Source organism: Ovis canadensis, chromosome X (assembly GCF_042477335.2).
Source record: "Ovis canadensis isolate MfBH-ARS-UI-01 breed Bighorn chromosome X, ARS-UI_OviCan_v2, whole genome shotgun sequence".
Taxonomy (NCBI): domain Eukaryota; kingdom Metazoa; phylum Chordata; class Mammalia; order Artiodactyla; family Bovidae; genus Ovis; species Ovis canadensis.
In genome coordinates, this window is record NC_091727.1 from 117,414,577 (window position 1) to 117,431,280 (window position 16,704).

The following is a 16,704-nucleotide window of genomic DNA, read 5'->3' on the forward strand; positions in this document are numbered from 1 at the left end:
ACCTCAAATCTTTGACAACTATACCACGCAACAGCCAGCACCCTCTGTGTCTTAGCTTCCTCATTTTGCATGATTCGTCATCCACTCTACCTTAGTCACTCATTCCTGGTGCCATGCCTAGGGTCCCAGACCTTCTTAATGAAAATCGATATTAGTTCCAAAAATCTCAACTTCAAAAATTCCGCACTCTTATTTTTCCAGTCTGGTCCTCTTCTTCTTATGAGCCTCAATGATCACCATCTGGTCAAAGTCGTGGATCACTTTTCTAATTCTTATCCTTTTTGATCCTTCAGTCACAGCTGTCCATACAATTTACATTCCCACCAACAGCATACATGGGTTCCCTTTTTTCCATATCCTTGCTGACAGTTGTTATTTGTGTTCTTTTGGGGATAACCATTCTGACAGGTGTAAAGTGGTAGCTCATTGTGGTTTTGATTTGCATTTCTCTGATGATTAGTAATACTGAACATCTTCTCATGTGCCTGCTAGCCATCTGTTTGTCTTCTTTGGAAAAATGTTTATTCAGGTCTTCTGTCCATATTTTGTTGTTTTCCTTAAATTGAAATATAGCTGATTTATGGTATTGTGTTAGTTTCAGGTATATTACAAAGTGAACCAGTTATGTGTATACATTTTTCAGATTATTTTCCATTAGAAATTATTACAAGATACTGACTATAGTTCCCTGTGCCATACAGTAAATCCTTGTTGCCTATGCATTTTATGTATAGTAGTTTGTTATTCCCATATTCCTAATTTATCCCTCCCTTCCTTTCTCCTTTGGTAATTGTAAGTTTATTTTTTATGTCTGTGAATCTATTTCTGTTTTGTTTATAGATTCATTTGTATTATATCTTAGATTCCATGCATAAGTGATATCATATAATATTTCTCTCTATATGACTTATTTCACTTAGTATGATATTATCTAGGTCCATCCATGTTGCTGCAAAAGTTGTGCCCATTTATTAATCAGGCTGTTTGTTTTTTTGACATTAAGTTATATTATATAAGCTGTTTATGTATACTGGATGTTAACCCCTTATCAGTCATGAAGTAAAGTGAAGTGAAGTCGTTCAGTTGTGTCTGACTCTTTGCGACCCCATGGACTGGTAGGAGCCCTACCAGGCTCCTCCCTCCATGGGATTTTCCAGGCAAGAGTACTGGAGTGGGTTGCCATTTCCTTCTCCAGAGGATCTTCCCAACCCAGGGCTCGAACCTGGGTCTCCCACATTGTAAGCAGAGGCGTTTACTGTCTGAGCCACCAGAGAAGTCTTTTATCAGTCATATAATTTGCAAATATATTCTCCTATTCTGAGGGTTGTCATTTCATCTTGTTTATGGTTTCCTTTGCTATGCAAAATCTTTTAAATTTAAATAGGTCCCACTTGTTTATTTTTGCTTTTATTTTCATTACTCTAGGAGGTGGGTAAAAAAACATCTGGTGTGATTTATGTCAATGAGTATTTTGCCTATGTTCACTTTTCAGAGTTTTATGCTTTTAGGTCTTTCATTTAAGCCTTTAACCTATTTTGAGTTTGTATTTGTATGTGGTATGAAGAAATGTTTTAATTTTGTTCTTTCACATGTAGCTGTCCAGCTTTCCCAGCACCACTTATTGAAGAGATTGTTTTTTCTCCGTTGTATATTCTTGCCTCCTTTGTCATAGATTAACTGACTATAGGTATGTGGGTTTATTTCTGGGCTTTCTGTCCTGTTCTATTGACCTATGTGTCTGTTTTTGTGCCAGTACTATGGTGGTTTGATTACTATAACTGTGTGGTATGGTCTGAAGTCAGGAAGCCTAATTCCTCCAGCTTTATTCTTTTTTCTCAAGATTGCTTTGGCTATTTGGGGTATAATTGACTTCTTGTCCTCCATGTCTCAGTTCAGTGTCACCTCCTCAGAGGTCTTCTCTTACCTCAGTTGTTTTCTATCTCAATGCCATGTCCTTTTCCTTCATAGAGCTTATTGCCATCTGTACAGATTTGTTTGTCTTCCTCACTGTAAGACAAAAGCCTTATTTGTCTTGTGTAGTATTGTATTCCCAGCACCCAATACACAGTGTTCACTGAGAAATGGCAGTTGATGAGAAATAATTAACCTCCTGATGACAGAATGGAAAAAACAAAGTGATAGCCTACATTAGCACCTTGCCCAGGTGCCACCTGCCATTCCAGCTCACACCAGGAAGTCTCTATGTCATAGGGAAAGTGAAAATTTGGCCAGTCATTCTCAAATGCAGAAGCACATCAGAGTCCCAGGAGATTAAAAAAGAATAGGAATATGGCCACTTCTCCCTGCAATGTCAAGGTTCTGATGTAATCTGAGTGGCTCTGGTAGATATCCTTTATGCACTATCTCAAGATTGCCACTGGGCGGAGCAGTGGGACTGTGTTTTGGAGTAGAGATTGGGCTCTGCTATTAGCTTTCTTCACAGTCCAACTCTCACATCCATACATGACCACAGGAAAAACCATAGCCTTGACTAGACTGACCTTTGTTGGCAAAGTAATGTCTCTGCTTTTCAATATGCTATCTAGGTTGGTCATAACTTTTCTTCCAAGGAATAAGCGTCTTTTAATTTCATGGCTGCAGTCACCATCTGCAGTGATTTTGGAGCTCCCCAAAATAAAGTCTGACACTGTTTCCACTGTTTCCCCATCTATTTCCCATGAAGTGATGGGACCAGATGCCGTGATTTTCGTTTTCTGAATGTTGGGCTTTAAGCCAGCTTTTTCACTCTCCTCTTTCACTTTCATCAAGAGGCTTTTTAGTTCCTCTTCACTTTCTGCCATAAGGGTGGTGTCATCTGCATATCTGAGGTTATTGATATTTCTCCCGGCAATCTTGATTCCAGATTGTGCTTCTTCCAGCCCAGCATTTCTCGTAATGTACTCTGCATGTAAGTTAAATAAGCAGGGTGACAATATACAGCCTTGACATACTCCTTTTCCTATTTGGAACCAGTCTGTTGTTCCATGTCCAGTTCTAACTGTTGCTTCCTGACCTGCATATAGGTTTCTCAAGAGGCAGGTCAGGTGGTCTGGTATTCCCATCTCTTTCAGAATTTTCCGCAGTTGATTGTGATCCACACAGTCAAAGGCTTTGGCATAGTCAATAAAGCAGAAATAGATGTTTTTCTGGAACTCTCTTGCTTTTTCGATGGTCCAGCAGATGTTGGCAATTTGATCTCTGGTTCCTCTGCCTTTTATAAAACCAGCTTGAACATTTGGAAGTTTGTGAAGAAAGCTGAGCACCAAAGAATTGATGCTTTTGAACTGTGGTGTTGGAGAAGACTCTTGAGAGTCCCTTGGACTGCAAGGAGATCCAACCAGTCCATTCTGAAGGAGATCAGCCCTGGGATTTCTTTGGAAGGAATGATGCTAAAGCTGAAACTCCAGTACTTTGGCCACCTCATGGAAAGTGTTGACTCATTGGAAAAGACTCTGATGCTGGGAGGGATTGGGGGCAGGAGGAGAAGGGGACGACAGACGATGAGATGGCTGGATGGCATCGCTGACTCGATGGACCTGAGTCTGAGTGAACTCCGGGAGTTGGTGATGGACAGGGAGGCCTGGCATGCTGCGATTCATGGGGTCACAAAGAGTCGGACACGACTGAGCAACAGAACTGAACTGAACTGAACTGATAGGCAGATTTGCTTTGGGTGTTTGTTGGCAACTCTTACCTCAGATCTTATTCCAGGAGTGTTGGCTTGACAGTGCCTCCAGGAAAGTGCTAATCCTGGTTTCTTTTCCTGTCCTTTCAGGTTCACAATAAAAGAAAAAACCAAATCCTACCTAACCTTTCCTCACCTCTCCTAACCCTCCCTTACAAAGCTCCAACACCATTCTCTCACTTCTGCCCTCCATTTTCCTTTCCCCTGCCCACCTTTATTGAGATACAATTGACACATAACACTGCATAAATTTAAGGTGTTCAACATGATGATTTGATACATGTATATGTTGTGAAATGACTACTACAATAAAGTTAGTTAATACCTTCATCACATCACATAGCTACCGCTGTTTCTGAGAACATTTAAGATCTAGCCTCTAAGCAACCTTCAAGTATATAATACAACATTGTTAACAATAGCTACCACCTTGCACTTTAGGTAGCCAGAATTTACTCATCTTATAATGGAAACTGTGTATGCTTTGACCAATACCTTTCCATTTTCCCCAGTCCCCATTCCCTGGCAACCACTCTACTCTGCTTCTATAAGTTTGACTTTTTTTAGATACTACATATAAGTGAGATAATATGGTATTTGTCTTTCACTATTTGACTTATTTCACTTAGCATAATGTCCATCCATCTGTATCATCATAAATGACAGAATTTCCTTTTTTATGGCTAAATAATATTCCAGTGTGTGTGTGTGTGTGTGTGTGTGTGTGTGTGTGTGTGTGTGTATCGCATTTTCTTTGTCCATTCATCCATTGATGGACAATTTGGTTGTTTTCATGTTTTAGTTATTGTAAATAATGCTGCAGTGAACATAGGTGTGGTGTACAGAAATCTCTTCCAGATAGTGACTTCACTTTCTTCAAATACACCCAACCAGAGGCAGGATTGCTGAATCACATGATAGTTTTATTATATTTTTTATTATTTGAAGACCCTCCATACTGTATTGTATAGTGGCTGTATCAATTTACAGTCCTATCAACAGTGCACAAAGGCACACTGCACTCCACATCCTTAAATAACACTTGATATTTGTTATCTTTTTGATGTTAGCCACTCTATCATGTGTGAGATGATATTTCATTGTGTTTTTCATTTGTGTTTCCCTGATTATTAGTGATGTTTAGCATCTTTTCATATACCCATTAGCAATTTAGATGTGTTTCCTAGAAAACAAAAATGTCTATTCAGGTCCTTTGCCTTTTTTTAAATTTGATTATTTGATTTTTGCTATTGAGTTCCTTATATATTTGGATATTACTCCTTATCAGATATATGGCTTTCAACTCTTTTCTCCCACTCTGTAGGTTGCCTTTTCATTTTTTATTATTTCTTTTGCTGTGCAGAAGCACTGAAAGTTTGATGTCATCTTGTGTGTGTGTGTGTGCTCAGTCGTGTCCAACTCTTTTCTATCCCTTGGACTGTAGCCTCCCAGATTCCTCTGTCCATAGCATTTTCCAGGCAAGAATACTAGAGTGGGTCACCATTCCTTCTCCAGGGCATCTTCCCCATCTGGGGATTGAACCCATGTCTTTTTTGGCTCCTGTGTTGACAGGCGGGTCCTTTACCACAACACCACCTGGGAAGCCCTACTTGTTGATATTATCCTACTTATTAATTTTTGGTTTTGTTGTTTGTGCTTTTGGTGTTTTATAAAAAAATTCACTGCCAAGATGATTGTGAAGGCGATTTTACCTTATGTTTTATTCTTGGAGTTTTACAGTTTCAGATTTTATATTTAAGCCTTTAATCCATTTTGAGTTAATGTTTGTGAGCTGTGTAAGATAGGAGTCTGCTTTTATTCTTCTTCATGTGGATATCTAGTTTTCCCATTACCTTTTATTGAAGAGATCATCCTTTCCCCATTGAATATTGTTGGCTCCCTTGTCAAGTATTAGTTGACTGTATACAGGTTGGTTTATTTCTGGCTTCTATTTCTATTCCATTGATCTATTTGTCTGTTTTATGCCAGTGCCATGTTATTTTGATTACTATAGCTTTGTAATATAGTTGGAGATCAGGAAGTGTGATGCCTCTTACTTTGTTCTTCTTTCTCAGGATTGCTTTGGCTATTTGTGATTCCATATGATTGGACTATTTGTCTTATTTCCATGAAAAATGTCATTGGAATTTTAATAGAACTTGCATTGAATCTGTACCTCCACTTTTCTGTCTCTCTTTTTTTTTTAACCTTTTTTGTCTTCTCTTCCTCTTTTTCTTTCTGGGAACCACTCTGCAGCATGGTTTCTTTACCTGTAAAATGAGGATAAGAATAGCATTGTGAAAGTCTAAGGAGATACCACATGCCAAATTGTGTTGATCTATCTTCATAAGCCCTCACAATGCTTTGATAATCTGCATAGTGGTGGTAGCTCTTCTGTTTAAGCAACATTTATTAATGTTGTTTTTAAGAGCATGTATTATGTAAAGTGAGTTATACTTGAAAAGTATTTGGGGAGAAAATCTCCACACACCACTCCCCTGCCTTTTGCTATACATCATTAACCAGCCTCTTAGTTAACTGGATGGGGAAGGGGTGGGGGTGGGTAACAGAGGGTTAATAAGAGGTATTTTGTTTTCACCTGAAAAAAGGAGATTGTAATAGCACTTACTTTGTAGACTTGTATTAAATGAATTAACATATGCAAAAACTTGAAACAGAACCTGAAACATAAAAGACATGAGTTTTCAGCATTTGATCCCTACCCTCTAACAGTTTAGGTTTCAGTTGGAGAGGTAAGTCTCTTGCAGTAGAAGATCTTTTAACAGTACATGTTACCTCTTATCATTACATACATAGATTGCATGTAGTGTTAGACCCTAAAAGTGCCAATCAAGTAGACTAAACAATAAAAGCACCAAGATCAGAGCAGAAGAAAGCCCTTTGGAGTGGAGTGATCAGAGATGACTTCATGGAAAATGTAGGACTTGGGATAGGCCCCAGAAATATGCCAGGGGGTGAGTAGATGTAGCTAGAGAAATGCAGTGGGGGCAAAAGAACATGGGCTTAGAGACATAAATGCATGTAGGGTGGAGGGGGAGGTCAGACCTCTTTGAAATGCATTTAAGGAAGCCCCCTTTCACATGGCCTATTGGTAAAACAACAAACTAAAAAGAGAAACATCTCCTAACATCCAAGAGCTAGCCTAGTACTATCAGTTGGCCTTGGTGTTGGTAGGTGCTGGCCTGGCACTAGTAGCAACACCAAACTAAAGCTTGGTGTTCTGTTGATCCCCCCAAATTTCACAGATTATCAGTATCAGATCAGGCAACTCTGCAACTATGATGGATCAAGACAAATCAAGACCACTCCATAATGTCTGAACCCCAGACAAAATACGAACATTGTCCAAACCACAGAAATAACTGAATATTTCTCCTTCCTGACTAATATGAGTGACCACTGCTTCTTTATCAATTAGTCTCATTCTAGTCTGTCCCCTACCCCTGATAAAATTGACCTGAGATACTCAATCACAGGACGGCTCTGTTTTCTGATGGCACCCAACCCAGACTGAACCACAGATTCCTTTGACCCTCCCACAAGTCACTCAACCAAAGCTCAAAGCCTAGAATAAGTTTGTTTGGCACCGTTTTTTTCTTGAGATGCCTCACAGTTCTCCATGGTGTAGATTCTCACTAAGTGACAAACCCACTTTGATCACTGTATGTGTGTTCCTGGGAGTCTTTGGTTAATGGTGGTTAAGTCCCTAAATCATGTCCGACTCTTGCAACCCCATGGACTGTAGCCTGCAAGTTTCCTCTGTCCATGGAGTTCTCCAGGCAAGAATACTGAAGTGAGTTGCCATTTCCTTCTCCAGGGGAACTTCCTGACCCAGGAATCAAACCTGGGTCTCCTGCAGAGCTTGATCAGTATATGTATGTTCCTGGGAGTCTTTGGCTAGAGGACATTGATATTATCACTAAAATTATTGAAGTCTATGGATGAAGGTCTGCTACTCAGTTTCATTTCAAGAATTCCCCGGACACATCCAAGAAACGTCTGAAACATTCACAATACAACACAGCATGATAAATGAAATGACAGAAGCAACTGCAGGCACTGTGGAGACAGAGAAAGACTACTTTTAGTAACAAATCACAACTCCCCAATCCAGTGTGCATCATACTTCCTTTTGTCCTGATCACGCTCCAGTTACAGAGGTGACTCAGCTTCTATCTGCTGTTGTTCCTACACCAACACCTGGGCAGTGTCTTTTCACTTCCCAACAAGACTTTCAACCACAGCTGGTTTTTCTCTGTAATCTCTGGCTATGGGGAGACAAGTCCACACTTCAGGGTGGTTAAATACAAAGCCCAAAATAATTTGTTAACTAATGCTCATGCAGGAACCATCTTGTAGCTATTTTTAATGCTTTAGAGGAACATCAACATTATGTTGATGATATTCCAAAGTATATTCTTAAGTGTTATTTTGAAAATTCGTTTGGTTCCAAACTTTCCTAACCCACTGAGGGGGTGGACAAGGTGGTGTAAGTATCTCATGCTAACCTTATTCTCAAGGAGTGTACCATCTGACTTATGAGACAGAAAATCATTGACAAATAAAATAAGAATATGGAAGAGTATGCTAATTACATGGTTCTTTGAAAGCTACCTGAACTTACCTCATAAATGCAGGAAGAATTCTCATAGGAAGCTCACCATGTGTCAAGTGAGACTAGGATGGCTTTGTAGAGAAAGAAGAGAGGGTAAAATATGCTTTAGAGCAAAGGGCTTTTTTTTGGAGAGGGGAGCATTTCATGCTTTGATTGACTTTAGTACAAAATGAATTGGGATAATTAATTAATTCTGAGGGGATTATGCAGTGTTCCTTTAAGATCACTGAAACCAAACAAGGATCTCACAAAAACAATGCTAAAAATGTTCACTGTTTACTGTAATCCTAGTTCTCCTGAGAAATGTTGCCAAGCAGCTATCTGCACATTTCATCAAATATGAATTTTCTTAGATTAGAAAAAACCACAAAATCACAAGTGTGCAAAGACCTGCAACTTCTGATTGGAAGAGTTGCCAAGGAGAATTCCTACATCAATGGCATCTACAAACCCATACCTGTCACAAGTGATGGAATTCACTTTCACCTTCATTCTTCATTGTCACTATATATGTTTTAGTTATTCTGGTAGGGTTCATGTATTTCAGTCATATACTTATTTTTATAGAGAACAATTTGTATACTTTGTTCCCATGCATGTCTCTGTGGTTTCAATTTTTTAAATATATTATACACAGGATTCCATATAGTGTAGTTATTTTATAAGCCCAGTTTATGATCACAGTATAATTTTCTTTAGTATAATAGTAAGATGCCCATGTATGGATGTGAGAGTTGGACTGTGAAGAAGGCTGAGCACCGAAGAATTGATGCTTTTGAACTGTGGTGTTGGAGAAGACTCTTGAGAGTCCCTTGGACTGCAAGGAGATCCAACCAGTCCATTCTGAAGGAGATCAGCCCTGGGATTTCTTTGGAAGGAATGATGCTAAAGCTGAAACTCCAGTACTTTGGCCACCTCATGAGAAGAGTTGACTCATTGGAAAAGACTCTGATGCTGGGAGGGATTGGGGGCAGGAGGAGAAGGGGACGACAGACGATGAGATGGCTGGATGGCATCACGGACTCGATGGACATGAGTCTGAGTGAACTCGGGGAGTTGGTAATGGACAGGGAGGCCTGGTGTGCTGCGATTCATGGGGTCGCAAAGAGTCGGACACAACTGAGCGACTGAACTGAACTGAACTGAAGATGTCCATAATGAAATAAAAGTGAAAACTTCTTTCCAGCATGGTTGTTAACATAATTTTTTTCCAAGTTTTTAAAAATTTTAAAGCAATTTTATTTTATTGTTGTGAGAACACCAAACATGAGATTTACCTTCCTAGAAAATGTTTAAATGTGTAATATGTTACTGTTGACTTACTGTAACATACTGTAATATGTTACAGGTGCAATCTTATTCAACAGGTCTCTAGAACTTATAGGCCTTGTTTAACCGAAACTTTATGCCAATTGATTACTAATTTCCCATGTCCTCCTCCTCTAAAACCCTGGGAGCCATCATTCCACGGTTTGATTGTATGAACTTGACTTTTTTAGATACTTCATATAAGTGGAATCATGCAGTATTTGTCTTTCTGTGACTAGCTTATTTCACTTAGTAAAATGCCTTCATTATGGGAATACCAGACCACCTTACCTGCCTCCTGAGAAACCTGTATGCAGGTTGAGAAGCAACAGTTAGAACCAGACATGGAACACAGACTGGTTCAAAATTAGGAAAGGAGTACATCAAAGCTGTATATTGTCACCCTGCTTATTTAACTTCTATGCAGTGTACATCATGTGAAATGTTGGGCTGGATGAAGCACAAGCTGGAATCAAGATTGCCAGGAGAAATATCAATAACCTCAGACATGTAGACGACACCACACTTATGACAGAAAGCAAAGAGGAACTAAAGAGCCTCTTGATGAAAGTGAAAGAGGAGAGTGGAAAAGCTGGCTGAAAACTGAACATTCAAAAAACGAAGATCATGGCATCTGGTCCCATCACTTCATGGCAAATAGATGGGGAAACAATGGAAACATTGACAAAGACTTTATTTTCTTGGGCTTCAAAATCACTGTAGATGGTGACTGCAGCCATGAAATTAAAAGATGCTTACTCCTTGGAAGAAAAGCTATAACCTACCTAGACAGCATATTAAAAAGCACAGACCTTTGACGGTCTGTATAGTCAAAGCTATGGTTTTTTGAGTAGTCATGTATGGATGTGAGAGTTGAACCTTAAAGAAGGCTGAGCACTGAAGAATTGCTGCTTTTAAACTGTGGTGTCGGAGAAGACTCTTGAGAGTCCCTTGGACTGCAAAGAGATCAAACCAGTCAACCCAAAGGAAATCAATCCTGATTATTCACTGGAAAGACTGATGCCAAAGCTTAAGCTCCAATACTTTGGCTACCCCATGCAAACAGTTGGCTCATTGGAAAAGACCCTGATGCTGGGAAAGATTGAGATCAGGAGGAGAAGGGGACAACAGAGGACAAGATGGTTGAATGGCATCACTGACTCAGTAGACATGAGTTTAAACAAACTCAGGGAGATAGTGAAGGACACAGAAGCCTCATGTGCGGCAGTCCATGGGGTCGCAAAGAGTGGGACACGACTTAGTGACTGAACAACAACATCTTCAAGGTTCATCAGTGTTATCATATATTGCAAAAACTCCTTTATTTTTTATAACTTTCCTTATTTATTCTTTTTTTTTACTTTTTATTTTTATTGGAGTATAGTGGCTTTATACTTCTGTGTCAGTTTCTAATGTACAGCAAAGTGAATCAGCCATACATATACATATATCCCCTCTTTTTAGGATTTTCTTCCCATTTAGGTCACCACAGAGCACCAAGCAGAGTTCCCTGTAGGTTCTCATTAGTTATCTATTTTATATATAGTAGTGTATTTTCTATGATGAGTATCAGTTCAGTTCAGTCGCTCAGTCGTGTCCGACTCTTTGTGACCCCATGAATTGCAACACGCCAGGCCTCCCTGTCCATCACCAGCTCCCAGAGTTTACCCAAACTCATGTCCATTGAGTCGGTGATGCCATCCAGCCATCTCATCCTCTGTTGTCTCCTTCTCCTCCTGCCCCCTATCCCTCCCAGCATCAGGGTCTTTTCCAATGAGTCAACTCTTCTCATGAGGTGGCCAAAGTATTGGAGTTTCAGCTTCAGCATCAAGGAGAGATAAGAAAGCCTTCCTCAGAGATCAGTGCGATCAATGATGAGTATTTGCTACCTTTAAAATCATAAAAATATTAAGGTAAACCCATAGAAAAAGAATATCACACAGTAAAAACTAAAGTTTATTGAGTCTAAAATATAAAATATTTTGCATATTTTATAGATTTTAATTTCATTTGTTATAAAATAAGTGTTAATTTATCTTTTCTGGATGATGACTCTATGGCTTTTTAAGTAATTTAAATTAATTTTAGTGTGATTTATTTCAGTGTAAACTAGTAAAGTTTTGGGTTGATTTTCAGTTTTTTAATATTGTCCCATTTGTTTTTTCCTTGTGTTTAGCATAGTCACTTTTCAACAGTGTCACCAGTATCAAAATAATATATAGACCAAAAAATCAAAAGTGCATACCAAAAAAAAAAAAACAAAACAAAAAAACAAACCAAAAAAGTGCATACAGAATAATTGTTTAGTGGCAAGGTGTTCCTGCATAGAAATATTTTAGTTTTATTTTATGTGCCTACTCTACATTGAAAAAATACGCTTACATTGTCAAATTTTTTTTCTTTAATCTAACTATTACAAAAATCTCTGGAAGAAATAGCTAAATTTTTACTTAATCTTTTTACACATAATAATCTCATTATGTTAAGTGACATAAGTTGGACAGAGAAAGACAATACTCTATGTTATCACTTATATATGGAATCTAAAAAATAAAAAACAGATGAATATAACTGTCAGTGGAAAAAATTTATCCATAGTCTATCTAATAAAGAAATGGAAAATTTTATCCAAGCCAACCTGAGGATTATAACCCAGGAGACAGTCTTTCAGAAAGCTCTGAGGTCAAAGCACAGTTATGTAACTTTGGGAGACAAAGGGTTATGCATCAAAAGGTTTTACCTCAAAGTAGCATCTTGACAGTGTAAACTGTCCAGTGGGTGCGTAGTGGGTCATCATGACCCCTTACAGGAAATGTTATCTCCCAAGGAATTACTTTGCCTTTTTCTTTCCTGGTGAGCAGGTCTTCCAGTGTCTTCAGTGAGGATCTAATTAATGTATAATACAGATTTGCTGTTGTTTAGTCACTAAGTCTTGTCCAACTCTTTTGTGACCCCATAGATTGTAGACCGCCAGGCTCCTCTGTCCATGGGATTTCCCAGGCAAGAATACTGGAGTGGGTTGCCATTGCCTTCTCTAGGAGATCTTCCTGACCCAGGGATCTAACCCACATCACCTGCATTGCAGGCAGATTCTTTACCACTGAGCCACCTGGGAAGCCAAAGAGGAAGGAGTAGTGGCCCAAATGGACAGAGAGATAATTTTATGTTTAAAATTTTTCTTGTCTTAAAAATAATTTTATTTCTTCATAACAGAAATAGACTCAGATATACAGAGAAAAATCTAGTGGTTACCAGTGGGGAGAAGGAAGGGAGGAGGAGCAAGATAAGGGTAGGGGATTAACTACTATGTATAAAATAAATAAAAGATAAGGATACATTGTACAGCACAGGTAAATATAGCCACTATTTTATAATAACTTTAAAAAATATAAAAAATATTGACTCCTCATATTGTACACCTGAAACTAACATAACATTAAGTTCGGTTCAGTTCAGTCACTCAGTCGTGCCTGACTCTTTGTGACTCCATAGACTATAGCCCACCAGGCTCCTCTGTCCATGGGACTTTTCAGGCAAGAATACTGGAGTGGGTTGCCATGCCCTCCTCCAGGGGATCTTCCCAACCCAGGAATCGAACCCAGGTCACTTACACCTCCTGCATTAGCAGGCAGATTCTTTACCACTAGCACCACCTGGGAAGGCCTCTGAAAGGATAACTGAGACTAAAGTCCATCTATAGATTACAAACTCCATCCACTAGCTCAAACTCTACTTCCAAGAAACAGTAGAATGTCTGGACAGTGTGATGGAGATTTGAATGGAAACTGAAGGAGGTATTCACTAAATAGTAAAACAGGGCCTCATAGCCTGTACATTCCAGCATGGTTTCCCTTGAGGACTTTTTGCTCATATAAGAGATTAAATGAGTTGCTTCAAGGTATTGCTTTAGGGTTTATCTGGGTGATACAGAGGGTACCTAGTGCTCAGTTGCAGAAGAGGAGGGTAGGATGTGTGTATGAAGATATTTTGTGGGGGGAAAGCCTGATAGGTACAAACAGAGAGGATAGATCCATTGCCTCAAGTGACTTTTATTAACTTGGCTTTATTCCAACAAAATTCAATGTGAGATTTATGAATAATTGGAAAAAACAAATGGAATAAATGGATGTATTCTTTGCAAACATTTCAGGATACCATTCAATCAATATTTTAATTCTTCCATTTTACCTTCCCCTTTTTATTCCAACGTGTGCACATTTGCAAAGGCTCATTATAGTCATGAATATCAATGAGAGCATTCAGAAGGGAGAAGAACCTCCTAGAAATAGTTTTGTAAGTATTAATGCAGAAAATTACAGACTCAGGATACAACCAAAGAAATGTACAAATAACATTTGACATTCTGCCTTGTGGAGTATGGTCAATGAAAATATCGCCTGTAGTCTGAGTACTTTTCTTCTTGGATTAGATTAGTTAGTTTAGTAAATTAAATATTAAGAGTTTTATGGTATGATGTATAACCTTGGCTCAGTTACTTCACATTTCAAAGCTTCCACCTCTTTGTCTTATAAAGTTGGGAAAATATAAGTGCCGACCTCTTAGTGTTGTTTTGTGGATTGAATACAATGATGCACTCAAGTACTTAGCATAATTCCTGGCACGTAGGAAATGGTCAAAAAGTATTAGCTGTTATTGTCTAAGGTAAAACAAATGCCATTACAGTGGAAAGTACATGCTGTTCCAGAAAGAGTACTGAACTGGATGGCAAGAGTCCTGGATTCTAGTTCTGATTCTGCCACTAAATTGCTGTAATGGCCTTGGGAAAATGACAAAAATCTCTCTGGACCTTAGTTGGTTCACTTGTGAAAAATAAAGACATTGGACTAGATAATTTCTAAGGGCCTGTCCAATTGTAAATTTCTAAGGGCCCACAAAAATTCCATACATAACTCCCCTATAACAAAAAGTCCACTCTCTCTGTCTCCTACTAGCCCCAAAGTAAGGAGAACTAACAGGTGTAAATTACTGGATTCAAAAAAGTATTCAAGAGATGATCAGAGGAGAATCTGTATAGGCTTCTCAGCTGTACTGCAGCACTTTTCTGCCCATGGCTGTAGTCTGTCATGATGAGGGGATGACAGTGCAAGCCGTGCAGAAACCTACAGGAGAAGGTTGGCACAGGCTAGGAGTGTGTCATGAGCCTGCCAAACGAGGCTGTGGAGCCCACGCCTGATCACTGACATTTATGTGCCTCTACTTTTTACATTTGGAACAAATGGGGGTGCTTCAGAGGCACCCATACAGTAGTTCTTTGATGACTGTGTCTGGAACAATGAAAATATTGCACTGAACATGCCTTTGGCTTTGTGTGGATGAATCATTACAGCAAATTTGTTCCTGAAAAAAAAAAAAAGAAAAAAAGCTCTCTCCAGAGTCTGGAAGCATGTAGATTTCTCATGGTTATCATCTGGGATTGAAAGGCTATGTGGGAAATTGGTCCTAACAGATTTTTTTAGTGGGGGGATATTAAAAGCACACCCAGTCCTGAAATTGTGTCTCTGCACCTGTTGTAGAAAAGACTAAGCAATATTTTATAGAAGCTCACTGGTAGACTTCCCTTTCTCTGGGGGCAAAACATAAAAAGAAAACAATAAAAAGATAAAGAAATTTAGAAGGAAATATCTCGATGAATGTGCTGTTTCCAGAGAAAGAAACTAGTAAAATATTAATACTTTCAATCTGAGTGCTGGTCAGTTCCATTGGTTGAGTGTGTTGTCAGGGTACCCAAGGGACACCTGTAAGGGATGTCAAGTGTCCAGAGAACCCAGGGGGCACCCAGGTGGCCAAAGGACAAGTTCTACTGACAGTGAGGAACAGCATCGTGTTTCCATATGAACTGGGCAAACCATTCCACAGCATAAATGTGGGGAAATCTGGGCCACCACTCCCCTCACAGAAATCTAACAAGTGGAAGGTAGTCAATGCATAATTCACTCCTTATCACGTACAAGGAAGGCACAAAGACAAGCCCACGTGTTGTTTCATGCACAGCTTTGTGGGGTATGTGCCCTTTGGTGTGGTCAACACATGCTTAGGGTCGGTCCTTCACTTTTAGGAGTGAAAAGTTAGATTGTATCCCTACCTCTTCCTCCAGGGTGATGAGGTTCTGAGGAAAGGATTCTCAGTAAGCAAGTTCATAATAGAGGAATTTCCAAAAATATTTCCAAAATAATTTGGGGGAATGACTTAATAATGACTCACACTCATTCGGTACTTATGTGTGACAGGGACTCTGAACATTTCTTTGGATGATTGATCTCATTTAAACTTCACAATCATCCTCGGGAAATTAGGCCTCAGACAGAGGAAGTCCTCATAGGTGGTAAATGACAGGTCTCTGTGACTCCAAAGCCATCATGACATTTGTGATAATGATAATAGAAGACACAGCCCCTTCCTCGGATAATGAGGGAGAATATAGGGAGGGAGTAAGGAGAAGGCTTATCAGAAAACACAGTCTCTCTCCTGCCTATGACTCAGCTGCAGCTGTGACTCATAGAAGACTGAAGGTCACTCAGAAACTTGGAAATGGCCCTGGACTTTAGTATTGGAGCCAACACATGAGTGCTGTGATGCTGGCTGTTATCCCAAACTGACCTGCCTTTCCACCACTCCCACGGACTTAATTCTTCCGCTTCCCACACCTACCTTCTCTCAGACAAATGTGATCAAAGACACAAATAAGGTGCCTGGGTGTGCCGTTTGGGGGATGGGGCGGGTAGAGGTGGGTTCTGAGACACAAGAGAAGGTGACAAAGAATCAATTTCCAGGGTCCAGGAACTAAGCAGTGCCCCCCACCCACCCAGATTCATCTCTCAGCATTTACGTGGTAGGTGAGGCCCCGGCCCCTCTGGTTGATCAGGTGACAGACATTCCTCCCACGGGATGCTGAGAAAATAGAATGTATCTCTCTTTCTCCTTCATTGTCTGACCCAGACTGGAAACAAATTTCTCTAAGCTAAACCCCATTCTCATCCTCAGGTGCAAAAATAAAATAGCTGCCTTATATAAGTCTCCGCAGTTCCCCCACATTAAATGACAGTGGGTTGATCTG

At 39.5% G+C, this 16,704-nt stretch overlaps 1 protein-coding gene across 2 annotated transcripts in view; it reads right to left on the reverse strand.

Moving 5' to 3' along the window:
* Nucleotides 1-4,926: 4,926 nt before the first annotated feature.
* LONRF3 (LON peptidase N-terminal domain and ring finger 3) overlaps nucleotides 4,927-16,704 on the reverse strand; it is a 63,894-nt gene continuing 52,116 nt past the window's right edge. The window contains exon 12 of one of the 2 annotated variants that reach the window (XM_070292110.1): nucleotides 4,927-5,955. In XM_070292110.1, coding sequence (XP_070148211.1) covers nucleotide 5,955 — 1 coding nt within the window. In that variant the 3' untranslated portion in view covers nucleotides 4,927-5,954. Of the gene's footprint in view, nucleotides 5,956-13,658; nucleotides 14,988-16,704 lie in introns of those variants that run through there. The other variant, XM_070292111.1, reaches the window with a different exon arrangement.